At 35.3% G+C, this 20,644-nt stretch overlaps 1 protein-coding gene across 5 annotated transcripts in view; it reads left to right on the top strand.

The window, feature by feature from the left end:
* Kcnh7 (potassium voltage-gated channel subfamily H member 7) overlaps positions 1-20,644 on the top strand; it is a 466,241-nt gene that overhangs the window by 292,835 nt on the left and 152,762 nt on the right. For all 5 annotated transcript variants that reach the window (XM_058584964.1, XM_058584962.1, XM_058584961.1 and 2 more), the window contains exon 3: positions 18,768-18,923. In XM_058584964.1, coding sequence (XP_058440947.1) covers positions 18,768-18,923 — 156 coding nt within the window. The remainder of the gene's footprint in view (positions 1-18,767; positions 18,924-20,644) is intronic.

The raw sequence follows: 20,644 nt of genomic DNA, 5'->3' as shown, positions 1-20,644 counted from the left end.
TGCTTATAAATGATTTCAAGTTTCCCCTTGGATATTATTTAGTAAACTTTTGTTTTACATCTTCTGTTAGGTTTTGATATGTGTTTGCTTTCTTTTTAGTCCCTAAGCACTCCCCTTCTGATGGATATTATTTTAGTTCCTCACTTTCAAGATGTTGAATTTGATCATGGCAAATTGCTATTTAGTATTCTGATATTCGTCAGACCCCTGCAGAGAAGTGTCTATTAGTTTTTCATTCCCATACAAGTTCTAAAGGAACTTTAATGTTGGAAACTCATTTATCTTATGCAAATACCTTGCAGACACATATGTCCTGATTAAAATTTCTGCCAATCTATATGGGTTGTGCCATATTATTATTGTCTGGCCTGATTTTGTAGATTATTTTGCTTCATTTAATGTATTTAGATATTTTCCTTATCTTAGTATTTTGCTATATCTTTATTCTCTAAATGTGGAATGTCTGCTTACGGAGATTCTGTTAACTTTCTTTGGTAATGTTTTTATCCTGTGCAAATCAGGATCCAAAAATTTTTCTTTGAACATTCCAATTGGGATTTTAGGATGATTTACAAAAGTATTAACAGGGTTTAGGAGAAGCAACAGGAATCATCCGTTTCCCAGATTTGGTAATAGTGGCAAGTTGTAAGAAGGGGCAAGCTGGAGGAAGGATTATTACTGGGACCCTGAGACATAGCCTTATTCTGAGGGCTGATGGAAACTATGATCTTTAGTGACAGACTAGTTTCTTGCTTAAGGTCCCAGGTGACTGAAACTCAATGAAAAGGGAGAAAATAAGGAAATCTTTACAGCATCTTCTGTACATTAGGAGCAGGAGTAGAAGGATTTAAAGTGAACCTGGAAGGATAAATTGATGGAGTAACATTTGCCCTGTAAGGTAAAACAGCAGAAGTACACTGATATTTATACCATGACCTCAGTTCCTTCGTAGGGAGGCAGTGGCTTAGGAGAAGCATATATCATCATTCAACTAGTTTCCCCTGAAACTAGGTTCCAAAATAGCATTCAATGGCTACATATTTTGCCATACTATCTTGGCTTCTAAAATTAGTTTTGAAATACTTTAGCATTCCCCATTAAGATGTGACTTGATTTCATCTGTCTATGAAATTTTTCATTAAACCTACATTCTGAAATACTTATTGCTTCTCAGATACAGTTCTTAGCATTATCAGCAATTAAAGAATATCAATGAAATCAATTCAGTTTATTCCTGCCCACTGAAATACTGGTACAGAGCCTTCTTATTTTGTTTCTCTCATGATGTTACCTGACAATCAAATGCTGGCTCCTTCTTTGCTCTTATTAGCATGGAGGCTATAATATTATCCGCTTTCTTTGTCTCTAGTGATTTCCAACAGTAAGGGAAGGAATCAGGAAATTAATTCTTTTCATCTTAAATGCTTTAGTCTCTTTCTTTTCCAATATAAGTCATGATAGATCAGACTTGCTAGTGGTTTTATAATGTCCCTTATAATCTCACCAGTGTGTTCACTCCAATATTTTTTAAGCTCTTTACCATTTGAGGGGTGATTAAAGTATCCAGTGACATCAAAAAGTCTCCCCCATTGGCTTTGCTATAGTGTTCAAAATTCAACCCACTGGAGAAATTTCTCTGATATAGAAATTCATCTCCAGAAAACCTTTGTTAATTGAACTTAGATTACCTAAGACAAGTTACATCTTGACACATTTACTAATCAGCTTCAGTATCATCATGAATTAAGCAGGAGCCATGGGTGTTTAGACCCACATTCTTATTTACAGCAGCTAGATGCTTAACCTTCAGGCAGAGGAATTAACTCTAGTTCTTATAGTCAACATACTTCTAGTTAGATTTAAGAACCAAAAAAGCATAAAAATTACCTATCAAAAATTCTTATACCATATACATACATCACTAGCTGATATGTATCCTCTTATCTGATGATTATGCCCCATGTATCTCTGAATTCAGTAAGTACTTAACAAAGACCCTTGGATAAATATATGGACTAATGACTTTTCATAGGACTAATTCAGGGGAAGTTCACAACTAGAGGCAAGGTCTAGAGATGCAACTGTGTAACTACAGGCAAAAGAGACCAGATATATAGTATTTTATAATATATATTTATATATAAATATATATTATATAGAATATATAACTCTATATTAGGTGTTAACAGTCAAGTTCATAAGAGAAAACTGTATGCTATAGGCACATTTTGTCCTTCTCCCCGATTAAAAAACTATTGAGCCTTAACTTTACATCAATGCCTTATAAGCTACAGGATTCAAAATTATTGATTGATATTTCTTTTATGATACTGGTAACTCACACTTTTTAACACATAAAGCAATATTTTAAGATTTTGGTAGATAAGGGCTAATTTAATCCTCATAATAAGTCCATGAATTAGATAATATTATCATCTCCACTTTATAGAAGGAGACAAATTATTGGAGAAATTCAGTAATTTATTCCTGAATTGAGAAGTGGCCAACCTAGGAATTAACCCCTGGAAATCTGATGCAGAAGATTTAGGTTTAACTTCTCTGCTACACAGGCTCTAGGGTCATGGGGAATATATCCAGCTGCACAGACAAATGAGTGCTACTGTGCAAACCAATCAGAGCATCTTCCTCCCACTTTTTTGCTGTAGTCTCAGTGTGTAACTGCAACCATAGCAGTCACTATTACCATGAATCCCAATATGGGCAACAATAAATGTCATCTGTGGGAATTTGATATAAAACATCTCTTCCCTTTCCTGCCTTTGGAAAAACATCCAGAGCAAGATGAGTCATGGCAAAGTATTCCCTGCTGTCAGTCATCTGCTGCAGACCCACGCAGCAGGCAGCCTTAGGGAACTGGGAACATCTGTAGTAGCCATATGCCCTAAGCCCTGCAGTCAAAGCCAGGGTAGGGTGTTCCCCACTAACAGTGGTAATACAAAACCCAATGGGAAGAGAAGGCACTGTTGTCGATAGTTTTTCAACACATCTTTTATGCTCCCCCACTAATTGATTAAAATCACTATACACATAAAAAAACTAATAATTTCAAGTTACAGTGGTCAAACAGCATAGGAATTTTTGTGAGAGGAAGAGAAGTGCAAGATAACAAAAAATTTACCTTTGCTTTCAACATTTTGTGCCTCTACACATTTGTCCCTGACATACCCAAAGAACCTGATGGTAACTCTAATGAGGTTTGTACCCATCGCAAGGAATACTCCCAAAAGGTCAGAGCCCCTTTCGCTGATTCATTTGTTGTTTTGACACATGCCTTTTTTTGTGTGTGTTGTGTAAAGTGTAATGTGCAGCATGTGATCTGAAGCGCAGTCATGGAAGAATGTAGAGCGCTGTGTATCACCCACACAGAGACAGGGCCTCGCTCAGTTGTGCGAAGACATTGGCATGCACTAGACCACCTAGAACAGAATCCCCACTTCCCAAAAGATGAGCTGTGTGGCTTGGGGAAGTCAACATTTATGATCAACATTTATGATCAGGAAGTTTGGGGCATATTTGTGACTCTTTTTAATAACTTTTTTTATGCCCAAGTAAATATTCATGTTCTTTTCACTTCAGAGTTCAAATTATATATATTTCCTTCAGATTCTCTTGTGGATTCCGTAAGAGAAAGCATGTACAAGATGCACCCTACTAACTGGCACAAAACTGTTGCTTAATAAGAGCTATTATTAAAAAAAAAAATACTAGCCATGGGGACAATTAAATTGGTTGCCCAGGGCACTCATTTTGCACTAGAGGCACCACATTTCTTCATTGCTCACACTATCCCTCAGCCTGAGAGGCTTTTCCTCTGAAGTTCCACATGTCACAATCATTTAAGACTAGACTAAATGATGCTTCCTCCACAAAACTTTCCATTTCCCTGAGAGGAATTATTTTCCTCTCCTCAGACAATCCATCACACTTCCAAGAATGTTTTCTTCTTTTGATAAAATATCCCTGTTTTCAGTCATACTTGTAACCTCTATAATTTTTAGAACAGTACCTCGTAACATTCTTGTTAAATTTTATCAATTTAAAATACATATTATATATTTTAAGTTGCTTTTACTCATCCTGAGATGAGCTCTTATTATTTTGTTACTTTTTCCCTGTTCCAATTTTGCAAGGATTGTAAGGAGGGAAAAATGTAGATCTGTTCAACAATCACACACACCTCATGGACAGAGTATGCCATGCACATGGTCATATATAGCCTCAGTTAGCAATGACATCCACACAATGGGTGGCTGTCTGCAGGGTTCTCCTGCACTTTGACCTTGACAATCCTCTGCATGTACCATAGTGATAAGCATATTTGCTCATATTCTGAGTCAGCTCAATCAGTTCAGTGTTAATGAAATTGACTGAACAAATAGCAATTTAGGCATGTAAAACTGTTTTAAGTATATTTGAGGCTTTTTAACATGAATATACCTTGTGAAAAAATGTGGAACCAAATAACCAAATATTTACTTGGGCATAAAAAAATAAAAGTTATTAAAAATGGTCACAAATATGCCCCAAAACTTCCTGATCATAAATGTTGACTTGGTTTTCCAGGAGAATGAGTAGAGCACCATAAATCATTGTGGCTTGTTCTAAGACTCATATTTTCTGCTACACTTATTCAATACCAGAAATTCCAAACTTGAACAGGAACTAGGGCTGAGAAGTGGGAAATAATAATAATCCATCTTAAGAGAAATGTGACTTATGGTTGAGACATGGTGTAAGACATTTTCTTTATAATTTCAATCACCAAATAATGTATCTGTGTTTTATCTCATATAGAAAAAAGAGCTGAATTTTGCTTTTTCCAATTATCAGTTTTAAGTATAACAGCTGAGGATAAATGTTAACAAAAAATGTGTCAATGGAAAGGAGTGATAGTCAATAATAATTATAAATTCACATACACCTGCATTTTCTGAACAAAGGGGAATGACTCCTGATGAAACACAGTGAAAATATGTTTTGTGGATGTTACAGTTATCTCACAGAATTTCTGCTACAGGATATTAATGGATTATTGAATTAGGGCTTTTTTGATATAAAATCTGATCTGTCTTATAAAGCATTAATTGGTCTTAGGATGTGAAAAACTCATTTAATTTAGCAATAATCTTTTAACTTAGAACAAATTTATAAGGGAATCATTCATGCAATATATGTGATCATATATGACAATGCTGTTTTCAGTGGGTTTTTGAGAGCTCAGACCAGAACCAGTACCATTCAAAATCTATTGAATAGGTGACCCTGGCCTTTGGCATTTTCTTTTCTCTCTTGGCCCATCCTTTGTTCGCTATAATTCCTCCTTACCCAGTAAACATCTAGGTAACCTATGATATTTACCCTCTTTCCTCTCAGGAGGTTGTCTTTAAAACAAAGTGACACAATGTGTCATTTTTCCACTCATATTCCAAGGGACTAGATGTTATGAATTTATCTAAAATAGGTTTTGAGAGTCAAATAAATTTAGGAAATGCTGCATTATGCAAAGGGAATTTACTTGTTTTTACAGAATTTCCCCAAACCTCTAATATCATTAATGTGCACTGAGTACCCTCTAGAGAAGGACATTTCCTTTAGATAAGTTATAGAAATCCCTTTCCAATAGCATCTATTGACATCTCATTCTTTTTAGAATTATAGATGCAGGAGAAAGAGTAAACCAGGACAGGTCTGAGTTCAAACCCTGGTTCTAAAACTTACTTAAAAACTTTGTGTGAAAGTTTTCTCATAAGAAGCACCTGGCACATAGAACATATCAGAAAATAGGAGTAGCCATGATGTGATTGTTAATAGTTGTGATTATAACATATAAGCATCCAGGGAGCAGAGTAGAGTACCCTTATTCTTGGAAAACCCCAAGCTAAATAAAAAAGAAAGTAGATGGAAATGGTCAGAAGCCACTATAAGACTGAATGCACTAAGATAGTAACAGAGGGAATTCTTCCTAAGTCAGTAGTGCTGCAGACATGTGCAAGACTGTGAGAAAGAAATGAGAAGAGTTCAATTTGCAAGCCATTGCTTATAATACATAAAAATCTCTTTTTGAATACAGCTGATCACAAAGGAATTGGAACCCAAGCCTTCTATCCCAGGAAGGAGACAAAGCACCTCAAGACCGAGGGAGATGGGAGACTATATGCATGGGTGTCTTAACATCTGTACAATGAGGATGAGAATGGAACCATCATCCTTAAATTTTTATTAGGATGCAAAATATATTAAAGCATGTGAAGTCATGAGAACAGTGAGTGGCATGCAATAAATGATAGCCATTAGCATTACCCTTGTTCCTAAAATGTACTTTCAATTTCTGATCATGATATTCTTAGAAACCCAGAAATGAAGATGTGCACTGAGTACCCTCTACATATCAGATTCTACCAACTGTGGAGTTTTCCAAAACTACAAAAACAAGACAAACCTGAATCTCATAAAAGTTACCTGGTATACTTTTTACAAAAAATGGAGCAATCCACAGGACAGAAAAAAACCGAAGAAATAAGCCACAGGCCTTGTCACTAAGAGTTTAGGAGACATACTTTAGACATTAGATAATAAAAAGATCTTTCCTTCACCAAGTCCCTGCTGCAATTCAAATTGCTTTTTGATGCACCTGCTCATCTGTTGCCAAGGGAACTAACCCAATGAGTTAATCTCTGAAGTTTCTTAAAAGATGAGTAACTCCATTGCATCACTGAATCTTTGAAGAAGTTTACCACAGTTTGCAGTTAAGAAACAGATTTTCCTCACCCTCGTTAATAATAGTCACATTCATTTCTTTCTTTCTTTACTTCCTACCAGCCAAACTCTTTGCTGAATACTTTAAATGTATTATCTCATCTCCCATTCCCAGCAACACTCTGGCATAGGATACTCTTCTATTCCTCATTTTCCAAATGAGGAAACTGAGTCTTGAAGAGATTAATTAAATAATCTGCCAAAGGCCCTTTACTGAATAACAGTAGAGTCAGGTCTGTCCAATTCTATGTACTACATAATGCTACACATCTAATAAATTTACTTCTCAAAGGCACTGCCTTACTGTTTCAGAATATCTTAACTATTTTAAAATAAGATGCAATTAAAAATAAATCATTTATCCTGTTGACATCTCAGACACTTACTACTGCATAGCGGAACATGAATGTGACAACCAGGTTTGTGAAATTAGATTAGCTCACTTTTCAAATGGCAGGCAATACATACAAGGGTGCTTAGATATTCTGAAAGGATAATTCTAGTTTCATGTTTCTCCATTAGGATGTCAGATATCTAAATATGTTAATGATTGCTATGATTTAATTATGTTGGTGATTGTGTGTTAAATCTATCTGTAGGTGATGATTAAGCTGAAGATGTTGCTTTAGAACTATTGTGTTATCAAATCGCCCACCACCTTTTTGCAGCTTAGTCCTCTTGTTACAATGCTTCTCTATAAAACAGTTTTATTAACTCACATGGTTTTGTCCTATTTGTTTTCAGTAGGCACCTTTAGACTTAACAAGGTTACTGGTAAAATAAGAGAAATGACCAACTGTTTCATTGATGGCCTCGTGCCTTCCCCTACAGTCCAGTTTGAGTCTATCCATCAGACTGAAGGACTATATGTGCTCATTTGAACTAGCTATTCCATCTATTCTTGTTGATATAATATAGAGTCAAAGTTATTAAATTGTCTTTCTAAATGTATCTCTATCTCCTCAATCAAATAAACAGCTCCTTTGTCTTTCTTGCCTCAAAGACACCACAACTACCTACAATAGTCCATATCTGAATGCACTGTATACAAAAATACTTCTTTTTAAGATACTCTCCTGCTTCAGACAACTTGCCACATCCCTAATGCCAAAAGACTGAATTCCCAGGACATAAAAGGCAGTCAGAACAAGACCTTCTCCCACCCAGACCTCATCCATAACTTCCCACTTAATATTATACATTCCAGTATACTTCTAGTCTATTAAAACCATGTTACTTAACAACCTCACATGGATATTGTGTGTTTGTCCTTGTCTTTATAGCACCAAGATGATCCTCTGAAATTGTGTGCCAGAGCCTGTCACTGCCATGCTCCCCCATCATCCAGTGATGCCTGTTGTCAGTCCCTGTCATCACAGCACTTATAAGGCCATGCTTCCCCTGTCACCCTCCACACTTGCCTGCTCTCTCACCCCTTCTGCAGCCATCCCCTGCATTTTACCTCTCAGCTTACTGTTTTGGCCTCACTGACCACTTGCCCTGACATGCTCCAGCCCTTGGGCCAGTTGTATTCTATTCCAATGAGAGTAGCAAAATACCACAGACTCCTGGCTTAAATAAATGTGTTTTCTCACAGTTCTGGAGGCTCGAAGTCCAAAATCAGGTGGTATTTCAGAAAAAGGCTTCTCTTCCTGGCTGGCAGATACTGCCTTAGGCTGTGTCTTCCCATAGCCATTCCTCCCTGCAGCTGTGCTCCCAATGTCTCTTCCTCTTCTTACGAGGACATAGCCAATTGAAGAAGATTCTGCTTTTATGACCCCATGTAACCTTATTCATTTCCTTTAAAGATCTCATCTCCAAATACAGTCATATGAGAGTTTCCACATGTGAATTCTGGGGCACATAGTTCAGTTCATCAGAGGTCTTTATATGTGTTATTACCCTCCCTTTCCCCAGATGGCCTTATGACTCACTCCTTGTTTTTCTCAATTCTTTACCAAAATGTGATCTCCTCAACCAGTCCTTTCCCATTCTATTAAAAGTTACAAACTTTCTCCTACTCTGGGTGCTCATTATCCTCTTTGTTTTCTCAATGACTTTCTATAATACTATCAATATTTAATCTACTATGTATTGTTTCATTTATTTATTTTAATTAGGAATTTTTGACAGCAGAATGAATTTTGACTCATTGTACATAATCGCAACACAACTTTTCAATTCTCTGGTTGTACATCATGTAGCATAGCACCATATATGCAGTCATACATGTACCTAGGGTAATGATGTCCATCTCATTTCACCATCTTTTCTGCCCCCATGCACCCTCTCTACCTTCCCTCCCTTTGTCCAATCAAAGTTTCTCCATTTTTCCCATGACCACTCCCCAATTATGGATCAGTATCCACTTATCAGAGAGAGCATTTGGCCTTTGTTTTTTGGGGGACTGGCTTACTTTGCTTAGCATGACATTTGTATTTTTTGACTTATTTTGTATCTCCCATCTCCACAATATTGTAAATCACAGGATGGCAAGGATCCAAGACCAGTTCATCTCTGATGAACCCCTGGTGCTACAATAGTACCTGGCACATAGGAGGTTCTGCTTACTCAGTTTTGCAAGTGAAATTAGTTTGAATTTTACCAGTGTTCTCTAAATATATTCCTCCTTAGCTTTTTAATTTAAAAATATTAAGTACAGTGTTTCCTGGACTCTTTGCACAATCACTCTATGGGCATCTTCCATTTTTATACTTCCAGGAATTCTATTACGATGTTCCATTCTCATGGCCTTTATTATACTGCAGATTCACTCTGAGCTACATACTGCACTCTGGAGGCAGCCTCTCATTTATTGCTCTACAATTTAAAGATAGATACTATTGTCCTGAGTCCACAGAGAAAGAAGTCAAAACACAGAGAAGTTGTCATGTTTAGAACTTTTGCCTCTAACTCCAAAGTGCAACTTTTTGTAGACTATAGGTTATTACCCATCACAGTCACACATACTGTTCTGGCCAGGTTGAAGTTTCCCTTGGGTTATAGTTTAGATATGAGGTGTCTCCCAAAAACTCATGTGTTTGGCAATGCAAGAATTTTCAGAAGTGAAATGATTAGATTATGAGAGCTATATAACATAACCAGTGGATTAAGCCACTGATACGGATTAACTGGGTGGAAACTAGAGGCAGGTAGAGTGTAGCTGGAGGAAGTAGGTCACTGGGAGGCATGGCATTAGGGTTTATATTTTGTCCTTGGTGACCTGAGCTCTTTCTGATTCCTAGCCTCTAGCTATGAAGTCAGCCAACCATGGACTGAATCTATGAAAACATGAGCCAAAATAAACTTTTCCCCCTGTACATTGTTCTTATCAGGTCTTTTGATCACAGCAATACATATCTGACTGAAATACCACATGTGAACCACTTTCTATAAACCATCTTACTGTCAGGGAGAATTAGAGGGAGTCATTAGCTTAGCAAATATTTATTGAGCTCCTCTTATGTGCTGAGGACTATTTGCATAGATCGATGATGTGTTGTCTTTGCAGAATTTATAGGCTAGTTATAAATATACTGTAAAATGGAATACTTTCATTGCTGTAATATTTGAAAAACATTGTGATGAATTCTAGAAATGGATTCTAAAAGAGAGAGAAGTCTCTTCTTAGTCTGCTTTCCATATAAGGAGTGTGAAAAGAAAAGTACTGATATATATATATAAATAAAATGTCAAGTAAACTCTCCAGTCAGATTTTTCTTCTAGTTCTGTTCCTGGTCTTCACCATGGGATCTCTCCTGTTCTTCAGGTCTCAGCTTGCTCAATGGCAACATTGATATTAGGACATTTCATTTGTAGACTTTGGACTGAGGGATGTCTGGAAGAACTTAGCTACATAACCAAAATAGTTCTTCTCTTGGAGGCTGCATTAGAGTTACACATTATGTTGACTCATTTTTCACTGCTCCTCTTAAGAAATTCTCCTATGAAAAACATTTTCCATGGCCCTACTTTTTTGATAGAATACAGTCTATAATATTTCACCTTGGAGTCCTACATGGAGAAGTAGAAGACTAAAGAGATGCTGAGATAAATAAATAAAAATAAATGATAGATACATAAATGACAAGGGCAGATTTTGCTAATTTCTCACCTGTGCCTCTGCCTGGCTTCACCATAAGTCATTCATGGCTAAGTGACTTTCTCCTTCTAGGAAGTGAAATGGTGCCTTTGCTTTTCTAACAGGACTTTCTATTTGAGATAAGCATTGTTGCCTCTTGGATGAGGCCTTTTTATTCTGAGGTTGCAATTTTTGTGATTTTTTTTTTCCCTAGGGCAGGTCTCTAATGATATTTTTAATCTTTAAAGGGCCTCCCCAGTCTACTAAAAAGAAAGGAATAAAAACTGCCAAGCATTCACTGAACTGATCAGCTCAGAAAGGAATAATCTCTACTTGGTGCCCCAAAAGATAACTAAACCCCATGCTCTTGTGCTCTGTGGTTTTAAGAATGGTAAAGGGTTGGAGGAAACTACACACAGAGCATCAAGAGTTACCTTGCCCTCTGGAGACCCTTCAACAATAGGCAAAAAATAATAGCTCATATCATCAAGTTTCACTCCATGCCAAATACTTTTTTCTAAAAGTTTTACCTGGGTATAAGTTCTGCTGAACAGTGTGACACTTCCACTGTGATCAAAATGCAGCTTTATTTCTTATTTCACCATCCCATGAACTTTGCTCACTGCGGGTAATTGACTATTGTGTTTAGAGGATGATATGGAAGACTTTCCTTTTGTTGGATCACTGCCAGGTAATAAATATTTCTGATCACTTTCTGTTGTAAAAACAGTCTCAGTAATAAAGGTACAACTTCCAACCTACTTCAGGTCAGTCTGCTGTGGGCAATGAGCCTCAACAATCTACACTTCCTCAACTCTCCATGATCTGGTTGCTAATTGCTCCCCTGTAAATAAAAAATAAAAATAAAAACTGAGAAAGAAGAAAGGTTATGGAGCTGGCCATCTCTGTGGGCCCTCTCTGAGGTCTAGAAGATGACCAGAGCTACATTATCTCTCCTAGGCTCTTGGGGAGACTTATTAGGAGCCCTGCTGAGTCCCTTCTTCCTTTCAGGTCCCCTTTCCCCCATGCTCTCTCTCCACAATTCGTTTCTAATTCCTTTATTTTGCCCCTGTCATCTGGTGTTTTACCAACTTAATCTTACTCTGGAGTCCCTTGGACTCCGATCCCATGATAGCTCTTGGTCTGAAACATGGATCAAGCAGAGCAACCAAGCTCTTCTGGTGATACTGGCATGGTCCTATCCCAGTCATAATCTCCTTGGCTCTGCTGATGAAGAAGGCAGCCAGCCTGCATTTCTCTACATCTTCAGGGTTGAGGTCCCTTGCCCACAACATACCAGGTGTTCATTCAAAACGTCTTGTAAATACCTGTGCTTAGCGCCCCACCTGCAGGAAGCACATTTCATAAGTCTTGGGTAGGTCTTTAACAATCCTTCCATTTTAGGCCTGAACTTGGAAGGTGAAAGCTACTAAGGTAAGGAGGGAAACACAGCAATTGTTGGTCTTCTCTGAAGAATTCTCTTCCTCACTCCCCTCAACCACTCTTCTTTCCACTGCCTGTCTTTTTCAAATTCTTGATGTAATGATTCTGTAGATTTCATTCATAAATTTGCATGTGTGGGGTGAAAGGAGGTCATTCTCACTTGTGTTCCCTAAAATATATTGTAATAGCATATTATATCAGTGAAAAAAGAGAATCCCTTGATACTCTACTACACAATATTAACTCACTTGATCCTAGAACAATTCTATGAAATAGAGATTATCCCCAATATACAGATGAGTAAACTGAGAGTCTTTGACATTTAGTAAATAGCTAGAGTTTTACTCAGTAGGTAAAGATTGGAACCAGGACTCATTTTAGGAAGAGTATTGGAGAGCTTGTACCCTTAAGCAATAAGCTACATACAGATATTATGTGCATGGAAAAGTCAGTTAACATAGACATGAGGTGCATTTTTCTAAAAGCAGAGAAATATAAGAAAATTATTATGTCTTGGTTGGAATTAGATTTTTCTTGAGCCTTACTAATACTGAGAATTTATGCAAACAAAATTTGGAATAAATATATTTTATGTATGAATATAAATATGCTGAAAAATCTCTAACCTAGCAAAACAAGATCTCCTAACTTTGGCATCTTTTTTCAGCTACCATTCCATCTTTCAGTTCATCTATTTAAACACTTCAAAAGAATTTTTGTATAATTATGTCTATTTCCTATATTTTCATTCACCCTTGAATTCATTCCAAGTAGTTTCATAGCTCCTCTTCTGCCAAAATATCTCTTGGGGATGTTACCTGGGATTCCATGATCTTTTCTTGGTTCTCATTGTGACTTTCTGCAAAATTTATTCAGTTTATCATACCCTCCTTTTGAATTACTTCCTTCTCTTCGCCCCTGGTACACCACAGTCTTGATTTTTCTGCCTCTCACCGTCAGCTCCCCTCCAATTCTTTTAGGTTCTTATTTTTCTCCCATTGAATCCTGCAGTATCTCTGTGGTCACGTCCCCAAACTTCTCTATCTGTACTTATTCCCTAAGCAAACTCATCCAGTCTTCAAATCTAATCCATTCTCCAATGACTACCAAATTCACATCCTTGGCTTAGACTACTCTCTGAACTGAACTGAACTGAACTGAATTGCACTGAACTGAACTGTTCTTACATACCCTGCCTTCTAGACATCTCCATTTATATATCTCAAAGTTAACACACTCAAAACCTATGAATATATATAATCTTCAAATCTACCTCTCGCCATACTCTTCCACACGTAAAAACATGGTATCTCTATTCTTCTAGTTCTTTAAACACCAAATTTGACATCCACTATGATCTCTCTCATCCTGTCACATCCCATTCAATCTATCAGTGATTTCTATCACTGCTACCTTCAATGCATCTTAAACAGACCCCTCCTCATCACCTAGTCCAAAGTCACTAGACAGCTTGCCAATCCTGTTGCATTCTTTTTCTAAGTGCCTTTCTTGCTTTCAGCCTGGCCTCGGGTATAAGCTCTTCTTTGCCCAAACATGAGTGATAGTTTTAAGTCAAATGATGCCAACCTTTGCATAAAACTCTCCAGTGTCTGCCTTTTTAGAGCAAAGTTCCAGATATATAACTTCACCTGCATTGTGTGGCTCCCTGATTTATTTTTGACTTACATGCTCTCTCCACCCTACCATGTGACTCCATGACCACCAGGTGACTCCAGTCATGGTGGCTTCTCTGCTGAACACAGAATGCCCTGTGAACACACACCACAATAGAATAACATACCTTCAAAGCAGCTCAAAAGGAGTCCTGGCTTTTTATTTTAAAATGCAGCTTGGTGTATTTTTAAATGCTTTTTATTAATGAAGATACAATTTTCATAATTATTCAGATAACCCCCAGTTTGCTGGCTCAATAGCAATATTTGAACTTTTTTGAAATTTATAAATTTTAGTAAAAATGAGAGCTATTTCTCATAAATGGCCCAGGGCATTTGTGTTTTTATTCAGGACACAAAATTTGGAAATGAACCTGAGTCTAACTAATACTAATACAGTATTATACAGTATAATTGCATATACACCTTTACAATAATGGATAATGGATAATGTTCTTGCAAATATGCTTCTTTCTCTAAATTAGTTTTATCATTACACATATAAGTTGAGAGTTCATCCTGACAAACTTGTACCTGCATAGAAATTGATTTTAGTTCATAGTCCCCCCTTTTCCCTCTGGTAGTTCCTCCCCTTTGCCATCTCCTTCCTTTACTACATTTCCTTTCACTTGTCTATTAATTTATGTTTTATTGGTTCTTTATGTTACCTTATTCTTCCCTCCCACTTTCTTTTACATTACTCTAGCTTCTGCACATGAGAGAAAAAAATTTGACCATTGAGTTTCTGAGTTTGGCTAATTTCGCTGAGCATGATATTCTCCATCTGTTTACCAGCAAATGCCATAATTTAATTCTTTTTTATGGCTGAGTAGAACTACATTGTATATGTAGACCACACTTTCTTAATCTATTCATCTATTGATGGGCATCTTATTCCATAGTTTAGATACTTAGAATTGTGATACTATAAACATTGATGTGGCTGTATTGCTCTAATATACTGATTTTAGATGTTTTGGGAAAATACCAACCAGTGAGATAGTGGCGTTATATGGTGGTTTCATCCCTAGATTTTTTAATGTATCTATATTCTTCTTTCCAGAGTGGTTGTTCTAGTCTATAACCCCACCAACAATGTACAAGTATATATTTTTCCCCACAACCTTGCCCGCATTTATTATTATTTGCATTCTTGGTCATTACAATTCTGACTGGAGTGAGATGAAATCTTAATATAGTTTTGATTTCCCAGACTGCTAGAGATGATGTTGAATATTTTTTTCATATATTTGGTGGCCATTTGTGTTTCTTCTTTTGAGAAGTTTCTGTTTAATTCTTTTGGCCATTTATGATTGAATTGTTTGGTTGCTTTTTGTTTTTGTTTTTTTTTTTTTTTTTTTTTTTTGGTGTTCTTTGTATATTCTTGTATATTCTTTGTATATTTTTGAGTTCTGAATATTAATCCTTTATCAGAGGAGTAGCTGGCCAAGATTTTCTCCCAATCTATAGGTTTTCTTTTTAAGCTCCCAATAATTTCCTTTGCTGTGCAGAAGCTTTTTCATTTGATGGCATTCCACTTATTTATTCTTGATTTTACCTCTTGTGCTTTGAGTGTCTTCTTTTTAAAGAAGTTGGTGCCAGCACCTAAGTGATGAAGTGTTGACCCTATGTTTTCTTATTGTAGTTGTAAAGTTTCTCATCTAATCCCTAAGTCTTTGATCCATTTCAACTTAAGTTTTCTGCAGAGTTATCGAGATTTCCTAGCACCATTTGTTTAAAGGCTGTCTTTTCTCCAATATATGTTCTTGGCACCTTTGTCAAATATTACACAACTGTAGATATGTGGATTTCTTTCTGTCTTCTATTCTGTCCCATTGGTCTTCATGTGCACTGTGGTGCCAATTCCATGCTGTTTTGTTCATACAGCTCTGTAGTATAATTTCAGATCAGGTATTGTGATGTCTCCTGCTTCAATTTTTTTTTTTTTTTTTTTTTTTTTGCTTAGTATTGCTTTGGCTATTCTGAGTTTCTTATTCTTTCAAACAAATTTAAGAAATGTTTTTTTTTCTAATTCTGTGAATAATGTCATTGGTATCTTGATGGGATTACACTGAATCTGTATATTGCTTTCAATAGTATGAATATGCTGTTTCTTAGCAAACACTATTGATTTCATTTGGATATAAGTTAAATTTTAACAAGCTCTAGACTTTTTTTCTCTAGTTTTTTTTTTTTTTTTAGTTCACTGGTTTAAACATTATTGATTATTTCTATTTTTTTCTCCAGTGATAGATTGGTGCTTGCTGGATTATGTTTCCATTGCTTTTGTCCCCAATATTTCACCCAGGAAAAAATGTTTAGGAGTATGAGCGATGACTTCTTAGGGAAATGTCACTTTAAAAAAGTGTATATTTACTGAAGTTGGAGGTTGTGGAAGTTGGGAAGCTAAACTAGTTTTGCTCCATAAAATGTATTCTATTCTCCTCTTCTTCAAAGTCCCATGTATCTCCATTCATTGTCTTCTTTCCAGAAGGCTATGCAAGATGGATTGAGATATTAAATTTCAAACTAAAAGTGAATAGTATGTAAACTGAGTCTTCAGTCAACTGTAAAGGAGATACATTGTTTATTAGAAACATTTAGGAAACAATGATAGTAGACAGCAAATCTATGCATTGGCAGTGCAGCCAATGCATAGAGCTGAATTGTTTTTCTGAAACAATATAATTTTATGATTTTCAATACTAGACAGCAAATTTGAAAGCATTTGTATTTAAAAACATGGTTTTCCATTTATTACACAAAACAAAATAACTCTATATTCTATTGCAGACCTATTGGCTTTCTGTCCTTAAATCCTATACTTATGGATTTCTCAGAAATCCATATTTTATATTTTGTTTTGCAATTAGCAGTGTACCCCAAATGTTGGAAGATTTGAAACTGTTAAGTATCAAATCTGTGAATTCGTAATGATATTCTAAATGATCTAGGAAATGTCATTTTAAGTAGTAAAAACAATATGTATTTTGGTTCATTAGGAAAGTACATAATGGCTATTTCTCACAGCTCTTCAGACTCCCTGTTTAACCAATATGTATTGTGATGCCTGGCCTGAAGCACTTCTATATTTAGTTCTAATGGAACAGTCTTAAATTGCTTATTTTCTGTTTACTAAAGTCGGCCTGTGTGTTGCCATGGAAACTATGACAAGTGCTCTAGCTAACTATTTTATTAAATGAATTGAAGATATAGCTGAAGACAGAAGGTGCTGCATATCATTCTTAAAGCATATTTTCCAACACTTGTAAAATTAAAGCCACCTTCATATAAAATATATGAATTCTGTTATAAATAAGGTCTTTTCCATTTCAAATTTGGGAGACTATCCATATGTGGAAATCTAAATTATATCTAGCACATAGACATCTCTAACTTACAAAGAGTCTGTGTTCTAAAAGTGTATTCATAAATAAATTAATTGGAAATTAAAATACATTTGCCCACTGAAACAGTTTCACAAATAATAATTGGATCTCCCACCCCCAAAAAATATTCCTTGTGATGTCCTCAATCTAGAGTAGTATCAGAAAAAAGCTTTTGATCTTAGCTCAGGCAACAGGAGGGGCCATGATGCAGGGGTCGGAAGAAAGGAAAGAGTTATCTCATACCTGATTTGATAATCCATCATTTGGATTACTAGCACCCACTGGCCCTTGCAGATGTTGGGGCTTCAACTGCATCTTTCTGTCACATGCCAGTGCTCCTGTTCCCAGCCTTCAGGTGTCCTAGTCACTTTCTCAAATTCCCTGTTAAGGTCAATGCCAGACCAGCCTGACTCTCAACCTGTTTTTTGCCTGTACATTGAAATACCACTCTCTTCAAGATTCATGAAGTCTCAGCTAAGCTATAAAAAAAGAGAAAGAAGTCAAAATACTATTTTGTGAGAGATCAAGAACCCTTCCTGAATAATTTGCATTTAAAATACATTTTAGAACCCAAACCAATCTCTGCCTTGTGAGATTTCCATCATATGAGGATGTGAGTAAACTGCTTTCAGATATTCCAAAAGGAAGGTTGTGTGTAAAGTGCTTTGAGATAATACTAGAAGTCAAGTCCAAGGAGTCAGTCAGAAGTTGGGTCATTTTTAAAGTCAGTTACTCAACTGTATTCCATAAATCTGTTAGAGGATCAGTGTTGGTAGTTGATAGTAATAGGGAACAAATGAATACAGTATTATAGACTGAAATGTGTTCTTATTTTCTAATATTAAAAATCAAATAAATGCATAATAATTTGGGCACTGTGAATTTTTCACAATAATTGGAACATATATAAGTCGAAGTCTATATTTTAATAGTTTATGTCCAAGAAATTAAAGAAAAAATCACAAAATTTGCTTAGGGTTTTAAAATCAAGATTTTATAAAATAGATTATTTTCATGTTTATACAGTCACACCTTATGTAAGTTCAGGTTCAAAGCAAATATATGAGGAAAGATTAAGAGCTTTTTTCTAAAAAAAATTAAATAATACATCCTTTTCCCCCCTATATTTACTATTGTAGGGATGGTATAAAAGCTGAAAGGATTTAAATTCTACTTTTCCAAAACTGTGTTAACAAATTTAGCCTGTAAACTATGTATGTTTCTACATATATAAAGTAAATACATATGCAATAAAATATGAAGTGAAAATCAATTATTTTTTTTTAATTTCAGTGGTTATCTAAGATAGAAAATTCTGTAAGATCGTATTTCAAATTTAGTATTACTGATAGTGTAAAATGAAGGCATTTTTTTAATCTAATACTTTATTTTTCATCTCCTTAGGGTCCACTTTCATTTGTAACACTCACGTAATTCCAGTGAAAAACCAAGAGGGTGTCGCTATGATGTTCATCATTAACTTTGAATATGTGACAGATGAGGAAAATGCTGCCTCCCCAGAGAGGGTAAACCCTATATTACCAGTCAAAACTGTAAACCGTAAGTAAAAGGCATAACACTCTTGATGTTCTTGTAATAATTTGCATCTATTCTTCATTTTTTATTCAGTTCTCAAAATATATTTACATTTGAAATAATATAGATCTATATAAGAAAGTCAAACTTGATATTACTTTTTGGTGCTTTAGGAAATTTATCAGCTGCTTTAGAAGTGATTTGATTTGGATATATAATAATTTCTTTTAACTAATCTTCTACTAAATTGTGTGTGTGTGTGTGTATATATACATACACTCACACACACTTAAAGACAAAAGTATCTTCAGAATTGTCCCAGGTAGGATTCCTAAGTCAAAGAGTCAATGCTATGTAATCTTTCCACATACTCCCAAATTCCTATACATATGATTTGAATCATTTTGCGTACTACCAGCAGTATATCTTCCCTATTCCCCAGAGCTCAGACAGCAGAATCAGTCTTCTTGAATTTTTTAGTCATTATTAAGTGGGAAGGACCTCCATTAGCTGCAGTTTATGTTTCCCTTATTATGGGTGAGGGTCATATATTAAAGCACCATGAGCATTTCTTTTGTCAACTCTTCATCTCCTATACACATTTTCTATTACTTTTTTCTCTTCTTGTCAAGTTCTAAAACAAGTTGCCAATAGCTTTCCCAGTAAATAATTTGGTTTTTACTTCGAATGGTTTGTTGTTGTTGTTAAATAAAAGAGAATAGGGGTGAGTGTTGATATGGTTACTTACCAACTTTTTCCTTTGTTGTTTTGGAATTCTTGAGTCATAATCAGAAAATCTTCATCACTCCAAGGTAGTAAATAAATTTACCTTTTTATTGGAAACTCTATGACTTCATATTTTAAAATGTGCAATACATTTTGAGTTTACTTTGGGGTACAGTACATGTTTATATTTTTATCTATGATTCTCAGTTGTTCTAACAGCATTTATTTAAAATTTCCACCAGAAATTTAAGATGTCACTTTTATCATGTACTTCATTATGTATTTGGGGCTATCTCTGAACTTGTTTTTTTTTTCTAATGGTTATTTATCTTCAGAATTATATTGTTTTACATATACAATTAGTGTTTGATCTCATTGATTGAATTTAATTTTTAGGTTTTTGGGTTATTTTAAATGAATTTTCAATATGAACTTTATAAATAACTTTTATAGATTCAGAACAAAATCCTTTTGATACTTATATTGGATTCACCTGGGCTTTATTAATTAACTTGAGTATTTAAGTAATTATAATGTTAAGTCATTTATTCTAAGAATATAAAATATATATTTACTTTTTTAAGTCTGAGTTTTATGTCATTCAGGGTATATTTAAAATTTTTTCTAATTTGATTAATCTGCTTCATGGGCTTTAAATTGTTGTGTTGTTGTTGCTGCTGCCTGTGTTGCTAATATAAATCTTCTCTTTCATGATATCTTCTAATAATTTTTTTCATATATGAAAGCTGCTGATTTTTTTCAGTTTGTTAAATTTATGTCTTACTATCTTAGCAAATTCTTTTAGTTTGTAGTTTCATACACATTGACTCTAATGAGTTTTTAAAATATTCTATTATATGAAATAGAGATTTTTTTTTCTTTCCAATTTGGGTACATCTCTTATCTAAATGTTCTGGCTATTACTTCCAATATATCATTAAAAGAAATTAACTGTGAACATTATTATGCCTTGTTCCTGATGTTTGTGTAAATGCCACCAGTGTTTCCCAATCACTCCA

The sequence above is a fragment of the Marmota monax genome, unplaced genomic scaffold (genome assembly GCF_021218885.2).
Source record: "Marmota monax isolate L192 unplaced genomic scaffold, Marmota_monax_Labrador192_F-V1.1 WCK01_AAM20220418_F8-fsc00129, whole genome shotgun sequence".
In the NCBI taxonomy this organism is placed as follows: Eukaryota; Metazoa; Chordata; class Mammalia; order Rodentia; family Sciuridae; genus Marmota; species Marmota monax.
The sequence above is the reverse complement of the archived record's forward strand: the minus strand, read 5'-3'. Positions and strand labels throughout refer to the sequence as shown.